At 43.5% G+C, this 14,319-nt stretch overlaps 1 protein-coding gene across 10 annotated transcripts in view; it reads left to right on the top strand.

The window, feature by feature from the left end:
* The window catches only part of TAFA4 (TAFA chemokine like family member 4), a 93,489-nt gene that overhangs the window by 26,576 nt on the left and 52,594 nt on the right, over positions 1 to 14,319 (top strand). For all 10 annotated transcript variants that reach the window (XM_080383097.1, XM_080383095.1, XM_080383099.1 and 7 more), the window contains 2 exons: positions 10,917 to 11,052; positions 14,147 to 14,262. In XM_080383097.1, coding sequence (XP_080239223.1) covers positions 10,973 to 11,052; positions 14,147 to 14,262 — 196 coding nt within the window. In that variant the 5' untranslated portion in view covers positions 10,917 to 10,972. The remainder of the gene's footprint in view (positions 1 to 10,916; positions 11,053 to 14,146; positions 14,263 to 14,319) is intronic.

Raw genomic sequence — 14,319 nt, 5'->3', positions numbered from 1 at the left:
AGGAGAAAGGGCAGTTATTTTCTTTAGCTCTGCTGTTGTGAGCATGACCGCAGACAAATTATACTTGGTGGAGGTGAGGGGAAACAGCTGCCAATATGGGACTAAACCTGGAGTATGTGTTAAAAGGACAGTGCTCTGGGAAACAGAAGGTGGAGAAAACCTTCGGAGAAAGATTTGGAAGGGGGCAAGCAGGGCAGTGGTGGCTGTGACAAGGTGTATGAATCAGCACTCAGATTGATGGGTGACTATCTGCGGCAGCCTTTGTAGAAAAATGTGAAGTACGGTTCAGTTTTTCATGTCTTGTTTCCCCACCTCTCTGGCAAACAGTATCTTATTGTTAGAATGAACTAAATGTGCCACCAAGTTAACTTTTTTTGTGAAGCTTAAGATTATTTTTTCCCATAAAGTCCCAGTTTCCTCGATGAAAATAATTGGAGGACATTTTTCTTTTCTGTTTTCTAATTATTTTTAAGAGAGTTAATAGCTCTCTAGTGGTGATGGAAGCTGATTAAAAGCTGATTGTTGTCTACCCTGAAAATAAACAATCATCAATTTATTACTTTCAACAGATCTCGCATCTTGAAGGCAATTATGATTGCCTTAAAGTGAGGCAGGGAAAGTGGTGAGAATCTCATATTTCATTTCCAACCCTGAGCATTTCAAAGCACAACCAAAATTATGCCACTTACCTCCCCCCAGCTCCTCCCATCAATCACGCACATGGTTATGTGATCATGAAGTGGCTTGTTCATGAATGAAGGGACAATAGAAAACCAAAAATCCATCCTAGGCAGATCGGGAACTGAAAGCCTGAAGTTCAGCCTTCTTTGTGAAAAATATATTGTTATTTTTTTTTAAACAAATAGTTTCTAGCTTTAGCCATGAAGAGGTCATGCTGTTACTCGTTCAAAGTCTGGATGTAGTGTTACTTTAGACTAACTGATTGAGCCTCTTGTATGGAAATTTGTTACTACTTCAGCTGTGACAGGTGCTGGAAGGAGGACCCTCTGACAATTCAGGTGCTTGAGAGGGAAATACGGTGCTGACACCTTCTCTTACTGTTTCTGAAGAGCATTTATTAGCTTGCTGTGGCTGCTGCTGTCCTGCCTTGGCAGTGCAGGGACAGGAAAGTGTCTAGCTACGACTATTCTCTTTACCAATCCCTCAGCACCTTTTGAGGTTTGCTCCTTTTTTCATTGCAACAGTATCCAAAGCTCCACCTGGCTTCCTCATGCCTGTGAAGGGATGAAAACAGCATCCAGTAGATTACTAGATTATTAATCCACTTTAAATGGCGAGACCTTTTCTCACCGTTGATTAATATGTAACTCAGGTGGGGTCTCTTTCCCTGCCTGCCAGCCATTCTCTTGATGCTCACACATATGCTGCTGCCAGGCAGATGAACTTCCCAGAGGAGATGCAGTGCAAACAAGAAACAGAGAGGGCTGAGAAGGAACAGGGAAGAAGGCTTGAAGGATTAGGCTGAAAGAGGAAAGGATGAAGGAAATCCATTCTGGAGGTGAGGAGGCAAAATGTAATTTATAGGACTTCTGAAATTCTATCACATTGGGGCATGCAGTAGCTAGTGCTGCTGGAAATGAAAGTATCTGAGAGTGTTACCTTATTAAGCAGTCATATTGGATTCTGGAATTCTTCTGGTTACAAAGAGAAAGACACGGGCCTACAGGAGAGAGACAGAGTCACTCCATGTACATATTAGTGGTCTGCTGGGGCAGCCAAACCAGCTAGGGCATCGTGCTACGCATCACACATGATACATCTTTCTGAGATCTGTCCAGTTTTTAAATTCACTTTTTCTTCTGGCAATGTAATATTGATTCCAGGGCCGCAGGACCAATGGCTCAGGAGATAATTAACAGATCTATCTATCTGATATTCTTCTTCTTCTTGACTCAGTAGTAGGCTGCTGTCAGGAATTAGAAAACCTTATATGACTCCTGGTACCTGAAGAGCACAATACAAACAGTGTATAGCTACAGCCTCACTCAGGTCTCAAACTCAAACCCAGCTGTGCCATGCCTGTACTGTGGTGCCCCAGTTAGCTCCAAACAAGCAGATGCTGCTCCATGGTACAATGTTGAGCAGAGATGCTCAACATCATCATGCTGGGGTAGGAATTAAGTTATGCCTAGTTCAGACAGTGCTGTGTACAGCGCAGATGCACTGTGTGATGGTCAGTACCTCTGCCCAGCATGATGTTGCCAAACCATAGAAAAGCAAATACCACTCTGAGACTGGTTCTGAATATGCTTTTGTTCATTTAACTAGAATCAAGACTGAACAAGATTGGGTTCTCCTTTAAAGTGCAATTGTTTATTGACCCAGCTCCAAGTCTTCGTGCCGTACAAATGCCTTGCTAGTTTATTAGCAGTATTTTGCCTCTGTCATTTGGTTACAGAAAATAAGGAATGATTTTTACACTTTTTTTCTTTTTAGTAGTAGTTCCTGAACTGATAGGTCAGGAATTTGGTTCTGGAATTTTCTTATTCAGTAGAGCAATGATTTTCTAAAATAACTTGAGAAGTCTCCGATAAGCAAACAATGTTCTCTAACATTGAGTAAAAAGCTTGTCCCATAGCAGCAAAGTGAACTGACAAAACAAGGTCGAGAAGTTGGGTTATAGCACTTTGGTCTGTGCCTCTCTCCTCCTCTGCAAGTTTGTGCTTCACTATTGCCACCAGAGGTTCTATATGCTAGGGATAGAATTTTCAACCAATCCAAGCTGACTGTGTTATCTTTGTACAAAAATGGGAATATCAAAAATGTAACCTTTCAATTTGCTAGTAATTATCCTACATGCTACCCTGAGACCGACAGAGAGAACAGAGATAGCACACCACAAGATATTTTGCTATTGGCTTACGTAGTTGATAACACAGGTGATAAAGATGTGCATTCAGCCTGTAATTACACTTCTGGAAATTTAGTGCTCTATTTATGAAATACTTTTCCTTAGAATCTTTTAACAATTAGCTAACGAGTCCCAAGTGGAACAATTATCCCATATACCCAGACAGTTGGGATTCTTCATCAGCTAATGTGCACCCACTCCTCATAAAGCATGTCTGTGTTCTAAAAGCAAAACCAGCCATTCTGTGCTTTCTTCTTGGAGTGTTTCATGACTTGAAACAAAAGCAGAGACCAGATTACACAGAAATGGGCAGCCCCTGTTGCAGTCAGGTCCTAATATGGTTTGGAGAAGGATGAGTGGACACGCTCTATTTACTGTGAATAAGGTGTTTGGGGGAATAACGAGAGAATGTAGTATTCTAATGCAGTAGAATCAGAAAGAACCAAATTTGATTGCATAGGGACCCTGAGAACCACCAGAAAGATTTCTAAATATAATACGAGCTGACCCTGTCTGCTTGAAAAAAAATCAATATGTGCAGGAGCTATTTTCAGTTTCTTTTTTGCCACAATTTTCCTCCACTAACCTCTGTCTTGATGACTGTCTGTGGTCAGGGTTTTGAGGATGACACTGTGAACAGTGACTATTTACCTCACATTTATATTCCAGTGCTTTTTTGCTCCAAGGTATAAAGGAGATGTAGTCCTGTTACAGACCCTGAGCAAACATCTAATCCAGCCCTATGGATGGAGAAGGGAGCCCATCCCATATGTGTTCAGCCAATTAAAAAAACAAACACTCCCACTGAAGCAGGCTCCATGAGTTTTTTGAGCTGCTTGTGCCACTATTTTCCCATACTTAGATACAGAAACTTTCTCTTCATGCACACACTAAATTATCTTTGCAGGCACTTTATTTTTATGCTTTCTGCAGTAGCTACAGAGAACCACTTCTTTAAATCATGCCCTTCTTTAAAGCAAGACTCTTCAAGGAGACAGCATGTCTCCTATAAACTCTTTTCTTGACTAAACAAACAGCTATTTCAACCTTTCTACTGCTGGCTCTTGCTGAATCTCCTGATTTTCATGTTATTTCCTTGGGATTCCCTCTTGTTCTTAATTTGAATGGTCACCCATAGTAAGTGGTCATCTGCTTCTTGCACGTGAGCCCTGGGCTCGCCACCAGGCACCTGGTACAGGCCTGGGACTTCCCAGGGCTTTATCCAGAGGCACAAACTGATGAGGTCCCCTTCTCCATCCCTTCCCACATTTCATGAACCACGAGAGCAATCTTGCAAAATAACCTGCCAGCTCACCTGGGTCCCTGGTGAGTGTGAAGGAAAGTGATTGACCTGCTCTATAGCAGGTCTGTTATCTCTTCCTTCCATGGGAGAAAGGAAATTCCTCCGGCAATCCAGGATATAGAAAACACTGTCTTGCTCAAGATAATCTATGCAACAACTTTAATGCTCTGCTACCTGTCAGGCAAAGTTTACAGCAAGAGAAAACACGTTTGCTGTGTCTGAAACATCCTGCTGAAGAGATTTCCTTCTAAGACCTTTCTCTCCACTTTTGGTGTGCTGCATGCTTTACGTGAGTACTGCTCTGCTCCTGGGAGCTCAGCTGGGAGTGGAGCAGGGCACTGTCTCTGCTCTGCCTCCTCTTTGAACAGGGTTGAAACAATTCCTGCGCTGCCTTGAACACAGTGCTTAAGTCTGCCCATCTCTTAAGCAGGCCATAGGCCACGGGGTGGGGAAGATGTTGAGCTGTAGCGAGGGACTGAAAGAACCTGGATAATCGCAATGAAGAATTCTCTCTGGTAAATGCAGTTGAAAGAATTGAAATGCTGGGCTGTAATGAGGACATAACCTGTGTTGTCTGTCCAAGTTGGGAAGTCTGCAGCCTTGAAAATGAAACTGTGATGGCAACACATAGCTCTTCAGGAGTTTAATCCGGCAGAAGGGTTCTTTGTGGGGTGGTGATGAATAATAAAAAATGCTGTATGGAGAAAAGGGTCTGTTTTGCCCCTACTTTACAGCTAGAATAGCTGTACTCTCTGAGCAGTCCTGTTGGTCTTGGTGGACTTTTTCCTGGAGGGAAGATGAGAGCTCACTTTGAGCGGAGAGAACAGATTCCAAGACGTTTTCTTTAAGATTCCATTTCTAAAAGATTCCATTTCATTTAGATGGTAGTCTCATCCACAGACATTATACTTTTGGACTGCAAGTGATCAGTTATTTGTGCCAGCTTAACTCACATGCTTCATTTACAAGACTACTTCTTACCACGTAAATACACTTGAAAGCTGGTCCCCAGAATGTGTGCTGGAGTTAGTGTGTATGAGGAAGCTACTGTTCCCTTGCCTCAGGGGGACCTGAACTAGCCCCCTGTAGTATGCGTTCTGTCAGGTTCTGAGTAGACACCTGACTTGTTCTGTCTCAGCAGAGGAGGAAACAGCTTTGATTTCGAACTCCTTCTTACACTCTCTGAACTTGGGGTCTTGCAGTCCTCTAGTTCTCACCTTCAGTCCTTTGCTTGAATTTGTTTTTTGATTCTGTGCACTGCTGTTACTGCATCTGTGTGACCTGAGCTCCATTGGATTAAACTTGGAGGCCACAAACTCTCACTTAAAACAAGTCCAACTGAAAAAGGCTTTCCAACAGAGCATCCACTCAACTCGGCATTCTCACTGTGGCACAATTAACTGAGGAAGGCTACAGTGACTGGGGAGAAAATTAGGGTGGCTCAGGCATATTTTACAGTCCTCCCAGCACATGCTCTTAATGGGCCCACAACAAAGGTAAGGTTTCCTCTCATCTTTAAAGGAGACAGTGAAGATAGATATGCCTTAGAGAGCTCCAAATGCTGGTGAAGACAGACACATTTCCCCCTAACACACGGCACATAGGATGTCTATCTGTGTGTGCATGGTTTGGCTGCTGGCATGGTCGATACCTCATGCTATGTGGATATAGTTAAGAGTTCAGTTCTTCCTTCTTAGGAGGCTGTGGGTTTTATTTACTTTAGCTCTCACCGGCATTGTTTTCTTTTCCTCCCCAGCTCCCCCGGTTGCTGTTAAGTGAGGTTTTGCAATATTCCTGTGGAAAGAGCTGACGAGTGGTGACAGACTGAGCTGCCGCCAGCCGTGCTGCTGTCGTAAATGGGATGTGATGTCGTAAAAAAGCACTTCAAATATTGTGGGTCAAGTGTGTTGGGGTCTGAGAAGTGCTGGAGGGAGGGCTGCTGCTATTGCCCCATGGCTTTTAGGGTACATTCCTGGCTTGCTTAAAGTGAGGAAGCCGCTTATAGTTTGCTGCCTCCTCGTTTAGTTCATTTTCTCGCCATCTGAAGAGCCCTTTTGCTTCAGTTTGTCCCGTGGAGCTTGTGGCTGGAGCTCCCTCCACGATACCTGTGGGGCAGCAGACGCAGCAGAAAACTTGACGTAGACTTTGGAAGTAAAAAGTAGAGGAGGTGTGCCTGAGAGAGGTTTTGCTTTCTTGCACCATGAGGTTAGTCTTCTGTTACTACGCCCATAACTCTGTGTCCTTCTTGTAGTCCCTTTTGCCTGGCGTACATGTTGATTGGTGTGAGTAGAGTAATGACGGGCAGAATTAAGGCCTCTAAAGACCCGGCACGTCCCTGTGTGATGTGCCAGCCGGGAGAACAAGCAGAATATATCAGGCTGTACAAGCTGGAGGGTGCGGCGTGCAAAGTGAGGTTAATTAACTGTTGGAGTAACTTAGCTGTGGTGAATTTACTGCCCCTTGAAGGCTTGAGATCCAGCTTGGGTTGCCTGACCTGATGCAGAGGTCTCTGGGTGAGGGCCCAAGGGCTAAATCCAGAAGGAATTCCCGTTATTTCCCTGCGGCCCAGCCCGTCTGGGGGGCTCGGGGGACCCCGGGGAGCAGGCCTGGGCTGTGGGGCGGCGTGGGAGGCCTCCAGGCCCCCTGCCCCCCCTCTGAGGGGAGGGTGAGTGGAGGAATCCTGTGACAGCAACGTGTTAATATGATTAATGACAAAGCTTAATTTGCACAGACAGTTCATTTTCGCGCAAAGGAGCACTTGCAAATTAGAGGCTTTGCGGCAGGCGGGGGGCCTGGGGGGGGCTCTCTCTGAGGGCCAGGATGGCTCCGGCTGGTAACAATGAGCGGGGTTCGGTGGAGCCATTTGCGCCCGTTGTACGGATGGGATTTAATGAGATTTCCGAGTAATGACAAAAGTTGGAAGTGTTTAATAGCTGACCGCTGAATTATGCATGCGGGCTGGCCCGGGGACAGCTGCGGCGGGCGGCCGCTAGGGGGCAGCAGCGCCACGCCGCAGGGCTGGAGGCCGCCAGTGGGGAGCGGGGCCCTCCCCCCCGCGGCTCCATGTCGCCCCTCAGTCCGCTTCAGCGCCACCAAAAGCAGCGCTGTCTCGCAGCGACAGGGCCGTTGCCCCCCAAGGCAGCCTGGGGGGCCCAGGCCGGGCCGAGGAGCTGCCACTTTTCGGGGTCTCCTTGCCCCGAGGGGCTGCAACTGCTCCCCAGCCTGCGGGCCTGGGGGCGCGCTGCCTCGGTGGGACGGGGGCCTTTGGAGGGGCATGGCGAAATGTATGGTGAGATGTATGGCGTGTTTATAGCCCTTTGGCCCTGCGACGGGCGGGCGGTGTGGGTTAGCCGCTGTGTAACAGGTGCAGCTGGCCAAGCCCTGGCTCTTTTCTTGATTTTTGTCTCCGTTTCCCCTCAAACAGCGGCACGTTTTGAGCACACGCAGTGACCGGAGCAGGTCCCGTGTCATCCCCACCACCCACCCCTAAGAAATTCCAGCCGTTGCCCTGTTTTCCCTTGGTTCGTTATTCTGCAGTAATCAGAGTTTTGCAGGGCTGACGGGGGGTTAAACCCTCAGCTGGCAAATCACCCTGTAAATCACGAGGCACCGAACTCGCTTCTTCCTTACCAGTCGCTTTACTGAAGAGGAGCCCTTTAAGGGATACCCTGTATTTTAAGTGAGGAATTGTTGAGAATAGGGAAATTAAGGCCTTTTAAATATTTAATGGACAGAGTTTTTCTCAATTATTTAATAGCTTATTATAAAAGATGGCGTAAAATGGGTTAGTAATTTATTCGTTACAGAAAGTAGCCGTAAGAAGTATTTTACAACATGTAAATATTGGTAGGAAAAGTACCTAATTTAAAATGCTATCTTATTCCATCTGTCAAATGAGTTATGCAGCGCCCATACAATTTTCAAATAACTTTAGACTTTTATTGACCTTTATTGTTTCTGCTCTTGAAATGCTCCTGTGGCGTAGGGAAATGCTGTTGATACGTGTTTTCCTGGAGTGTGGAGGCACAGAGGACATACTGTGCTGTGACTGAGCTGCAACAGGCCCGACCGCTGCCGTTCCCTTCGGATACCAGAACCCACAGCCTTAGTTTGGGCTCATGGATGCCCTAAATACTGACACAGGAGAGTGGTGTAGCCTCTGGGACAGCTAATGTGCAAAGCAGGAGTTGTTCATGGCCAGCCCATGCATAAATACTGAGAGCAGAGCCCTTCCCCTCTTCCTCCCTTCTTTTTTTTTTTTTTTTTTCTCCTATAGCTTTGCTCAGAGATGGAGGTGGGGTTTCGGTTGCCTCCTGGCTAGAGCTTATTGTATAAAAATGACCCTTTCTTTATAAGACTGCTTTCCTTGGGTAACTTCTGTTCGAATCCCTCTTGTGTAAATTAACCCTGCTGTACTGAACTCAAAGACTCCATCCACAAAACTCCAGTTGTCAGACATACTGGCACTTCTTGCCAAGGTGATGCTGATTTTTATTCCATTTAAAGCAGCACTCAGTTTGCTTGCAGGTGGCCAGTGGGGAGGGCTGGTGCCTTCTCATGGGAGCAGCTGCCCTCACTGGCCCCGCTGCCCCAGTACAGCTCCCGGCACAGAAGGTCAGGAGTGGTTTGTTTGTACAGCCTGCAAATAAGTAGTTCTGCTTTCCAAAGTAACGCTGCTCCCTGTGACAAGGCAGGGACCAGCAGTAAAACCACCAATGGCAAAATAAGCACAAACCATGGTTTCACTATGAGAATCCTGGAATTCCTTTTACTGTTATTAACCAAGTGGGCCTCTTACTTCTGTTCTGAACTGCCTTCTTTATTGACAAAAACCAGCTGAACCTCAGACTTAAGATGGCACTGTAGGAGTTTGCTTTATATTTCCCTTAAACAACCCTATTTTCTTAAGAAATATTGCTGCCTGGAAGGCATCAGAAAGCCCCAAGATACGCTGGTGGCTGTATCATCTGCCACTTTTGCTGTATCCATTTAATTAGAATGAGTTAGCATAATCAATACTTGTCTTTTACTGTTTTTTAACATGTGTTTACAGAACAGGTTACTCTAAAGTCAGTACTTACCTGTAGATGCATCTACCCAAATTTTTTTTCCTCTCTAATAAAAATTATGGAACATATAAGCACTAAAACCTGAGTTATTGTATTGCAATATTGATTTCTACAACAGCATTGTAAGAATATATTTACCTATCTATCCTTATATGAAATGAGTAAAAATGTACCACACAACCATTTCAGTCATTCATTTCAGTCATTCAATACTATATTGAAAAGCCTGTTTGTTTGCTTTTTCTCAATAGGCCTTTTGAGGCACACTGATTTTTTTATTAATTTTTTTTTTTAAATGTGTGTTTGTGCAAGAAAGGAGTAATGCAGGATGGTAGTGCTTTGTCTTAAGCCATCTCTTTGCCCTCATTTTGTTTTAATTAGAACTGCTGCGTGGTGATTTTGGCTCACTCTGAAACTCTCCACATTGCAAAGCGAAGACAGAGTAAAATATGGTTACTTATAGATTACTGGCCTGATACCTCTTTAATTTCAGCAATTACTCTATCTTCTCATGGTGTCCTAAAGAGAAAGGAGCTGTTACAGCCAGGCTGGATGGAGCTTTGAGCAACCTCATCTAGTGTAAGGTGTCCCTATCCATGGTGGGAGGGTTGGAACTAGATGATCTTTAAAGTCCCTTCCCATGCAAACCATTCTATGATTCTTTCAGTGTATTGAGCCAGGGGCTTTCCTGTCCTAAGCTTCTGTAAGGTGTCTGCCTATGGGCTTTTATGACCCCAGAGATGCTTGCCCTCTGATGTGATAGTGTAGTTTTGTGTTTCTTAAAAGCAAATTTCTAATTGATCAAAAGAAGATTGAAATGAAAAGAGCGGTGGGGAAGATGACAAGAGGTTATTGTGATCACTCCGTAGGTGAAGACTGTGTTGTTATTACTCTCACAAGTTGCGCTGTGTTGTGTTTTCAATAGCAGAAGATCAAGTTGAGCCCAGGGATAGAAGTGAGAGAACAAATAAAAACAATAAAAGCAAAGAGACTCAAATGTCTATGAAATAGAGTGTTTGAGCTCGTTATTCTGTGGAACATGTGCCACTACTGCTGCAAAGGGGTCTCCGTACAGTGATTTCAAAGTGTAACTTCTGGGTATAGGTGGGCTGGGTGTGAGATGTGATGCTGGAAGTAAGTAGAGCCAAAAGTGTCAGCGGGTGCTATAATGTGTTGATTACACAGAAACGATCCTATGGATGTGACCCTACAGATCCTCTGCTCCTGGGGCAGCCAGACTCCAAGGGGTTTGGCCAAATCTTTATGAAAGATTTTCCCTTGTCTGTGATAGTCTCTGGTGCAAACTATTGGAGGTTTCACGTAATCATATGGAAATCTGTTTGCACTATGGTGGGGTCTTAAACCTTATAGCTTTCACAGGGGCTGGGTGGCGAGAGCGCACGTGGTTATAAGGACACTAAGCTGCGCACATTATGTTTGTAATTTCTAGTATAGTGAACTCTGCCTTTGGTTAACATAATGATATTTCAGAGCTGCCTTATCACAGTTTCTCTGTGTTCTTGGAAACAAGTGAAAAGAGCAATATGACTGCTGCCTTTTGCCTTGGATTGCACTGTAGATGGCACTGTGAAACAATGATTTTGCTAACAAAGCTCTATTTCACAGCTCCATTCCAGACATTAATTGCAGTGTAATATGGCTTTCTTTCTAGGTCCCCAAAGCGAAGGAAAAATTCTGAAATGCAGAAAGGCTTATTTGCTGCCGCAAATGGGAGTCTGGAATAACTATGAAAAACACACTGAAATAATTGTGTTTGACTGGAACAAAATTCTTGCAAAGTCCCCAAGGTAAGAGCACTTTTTATCTTTCAAATGACACTGAAGATTTGCTGTGCTGGTTAGCAACAATATCCACTTGAATCCAACAGAGAATGAAGGCTTGACATTTCTGAAAGCGGCAGCCCACTGACGCTGAAGGGCTAAGCACCCCTTGCTGCATCTGTCTGCCAAATTTCATTTTTTCCCTGACTTTTTAAAGATCCTCTTGTATTTCTTTATATTAGCGGGCTGGAGACTTGTGTCCTGTCTACTTGCAAGGCAGACTAAAGTCTGCAGATGTTGTATCGTTTTAATGGTACTGGATGCTTTTAGCAGCCTTTCAGTTTGGATATTACCGAGTTGATGCTTTGTAGTGATACACTTATTCCTGGGCTTGAATATACTTACAAAGGGCTAAGGTTATCCTTGTTAACCTGATGAAACCTGGTTTTGCAATCCTTGTCTAATATCAGGGCCGTGGCTTCAAAAAAGAGTCAAATTCAAATCTGGGAAAGCTTTTGAGGTCAGCGCACAATCATTTCCACCAAGACCAGCTTTGCTCCTGTACTGGGAATGGTGGGAACACCTAGGTTCACTTAGATGCTGAAATTGCAGCTGTTGAGGATGTGGTGCTTGATTTGAGACTATTCATTCGTCAATTCATACCAGAAATGGCATGTTCAAAATGTCCGATCAGTGGTATTTAATTCCAAGGGTTAAATCCTGCTTTCAGTCTTACTTCAGGAAACCTGAAGGAAGGTCCCTGTCATGGTACTACAGCATGGCACTAGAACTGAGGTCTCCGCTGGTACTTGGGTCAGATTCCTGTGTTCATTTAGAGCAACAGAGGGATGGTAAAGTGAGATGAGCAGATGGTGACTTCCTGTTTAGCAGTAACTGGTGCACGAGGTGTAAGCTGTGTGTTTCTCATGGAGAGAGAAAGAAAGCTAAGGTTAAATATTCAGGTCTCTCCTCAAGAAAATTATGTTCAGTTACCTGGGGAAGATTTGGGTCCCTAAAATCTGAAGTGTCACGTTGATTTCAAAGCTTACTGGGCAGTTTCCTTAGGCTAATACTGGATCAACAACAACAATAACATTTATGCTGGTTTCACAGTGACTCAATCCCATTAGCTGCAGTAGCATGATGTGTTTCAGCTGGGTGCAAGAGGTGAATTAGGTCCATGCTTATCAGCTGAAGTATAGTGTTCTGAATTAGCCTTAGAGTGCTCCATAAGGGGGTGCATGTAGGGTAGTCAAGGACCAGTGATGTCTTTATCTTCTGGACTTGATTCATGCTCGCAGAAGACTTCTATATTATGCTGCAAAAGAGCCTTAGTGTGTTTCTTCCAGTACTGGTTCGTTTGCTTTCAGGGTGGCAACATGTTGCACTTCAGACACAGCACCTTCGTAAAGCAATGAAAGGTACCTTTTTGCCAAATCAATCCTTAAATTGTGCCTTCTTTACATGTAACTTTTTTTTCTTAACTCTGTAGGCATGGTGAGTTATTTTTTAGCAATATTTGTGTAGCTTTTGTAAAAAAGTTTGTAGGATGGAGTAAAGTCTACAAGGGCGGTTGAAGGTGCTGGGTATTTTCACCAATGTATTTTTTTCTCAAGTGTAAAGTAGTGTTTTTACTAAACTAGATGTACATTCAACAGGCTTTTGGTCTCTTAACTTTTTATATTAATATTTATATTAATAAATGCATTTGTGATTTGTTTGGGCTTTACAAACATTCCCATTCATACATAATGAGAGAACAACACTGTTTTGTGATGTGTGAAAGGGAAAATTATGCAAGCTCTTTTAAATGAGAAAACATGGCATCTGTTTTGGTTTCATTTGTAGATCGTTATCAAATTTAATACAAGATCCAAGTGCTTCACCTGGCTTTGACAGCAGAGCTGTCAAAGGCATGAGTTGTTTTGTTTTTAAACTCTCAGGGTATTCAGGGTAACTTGAATATTGGGTTAGCTGAATAGTCTCAGGTATTTTAAAGATACACAGATAAACAAATTATTTACGAAATACTTGGAAGAATCAGAACTGGAATCTGCAGGGGAAAGAAGTTCTCAAAGGACTTCTTGGTGCGTGTAAGCACGCTTATGATAGTCTTGCCCAAATCCCAGCGTGCTGATTAACTTCAGACTAACATCACTGCTATGAAAGCAGTATTTAGTTCAATTTATGCAAATCTATAAATTGCCTTTAATTAATTTGATGTATTCCTGCTTACAGCATTTGCTGAAAGTGTTGAACATTGTATCTAAGGGTTCAACTGCATAATGCCCATTTATGTGTCGCATGAGTAATAAATCATCATAACTGAGTTTAAGAAAATTATTAGATTACCTTTCTATATGATGAATGGCATAACATAAGCTATTGAGGGATTTAATTGTACATATTTGCAGCAAAATTACTGAGGATTTGTGGTCTTAGTTCTAACAGTAACATGAGTAAGGCTAACAATATCCGCTTCCTTTAAAGCAAATGTTTTCTGAAATGCAGTTTCTAACACCCTGGTAGAGCAGTGAGCCCTCCCCTGTTTGACTGAGGTGCTGGCTTCACGAGTGTTTAACCTGCAACAAACACTGATCTCCAGGAAAGCCAGCAGATGTTGTGTGCTTGGGAGATCCAGCCAATTCACATCATGGCTACGTGGGAGCTGGTAGCTTTAGCGAATGTGTCCTGAGAAGTATTAAGTAAAAGGGACATTTTTTGGTGATGTTTCTATACTTTTAAGGCAAGTGTAGTTTAAAAATTGTAGCACAACTTATGTGTATTTAAATTTGAGCGTGATTGGATCTTAATCCAAAAAAAAAAAAAAATCCCCACCTCGTATCTCAGATACATAGAGATGTATTGCATTCATAATGTGCTGTTATAAATAGGTGTTTGTGGGTAATATGACGTGTGGTAGCCATTGCATTGCTTCTAATTATAAAACATGCTTAACAAAGAATTGATCCCATGAATATGATTTTGCCAGTGTTGTCTTGTAATAAGCCATATTAGTTATTCTTCATCACTTTTTCAGCTTTTCCTTCCCCACATAATTTTTATGTTTTTCCCTACTCACATTGTTCTTTCACTCAACTGCCTCCTTTTCTGCCTCCAGGATGAGATTCTGTGCCAAATCAATGCTTCTATCTGACTGGCTCTTTCTGGTCTATGTGTTAATGGTCTGCTGTAAATTGTTGTCCGCCTCTAGCCACCATCCCCGGGGGCACACAGGTAGGAACTTTTAAACTCATTACGTGCTACTGAGACCAATGAATACTACTTGCAGAA

Source organism: Falco punctatus (genome assembly GCF_963210335.1).
Source record: "Falco punctatus genome assembly, chromosome: 4".
Lineage (NCBI taxonomy): Eukaryota > Metazoa > Chordata > Aves > Falconiformes > Falconidae > Falco > Falco punctatus.
Note: the sequence above shows the minus strand (reverse complement) of the source record. Positions and strands in the feature narration are given on the sequence as shown.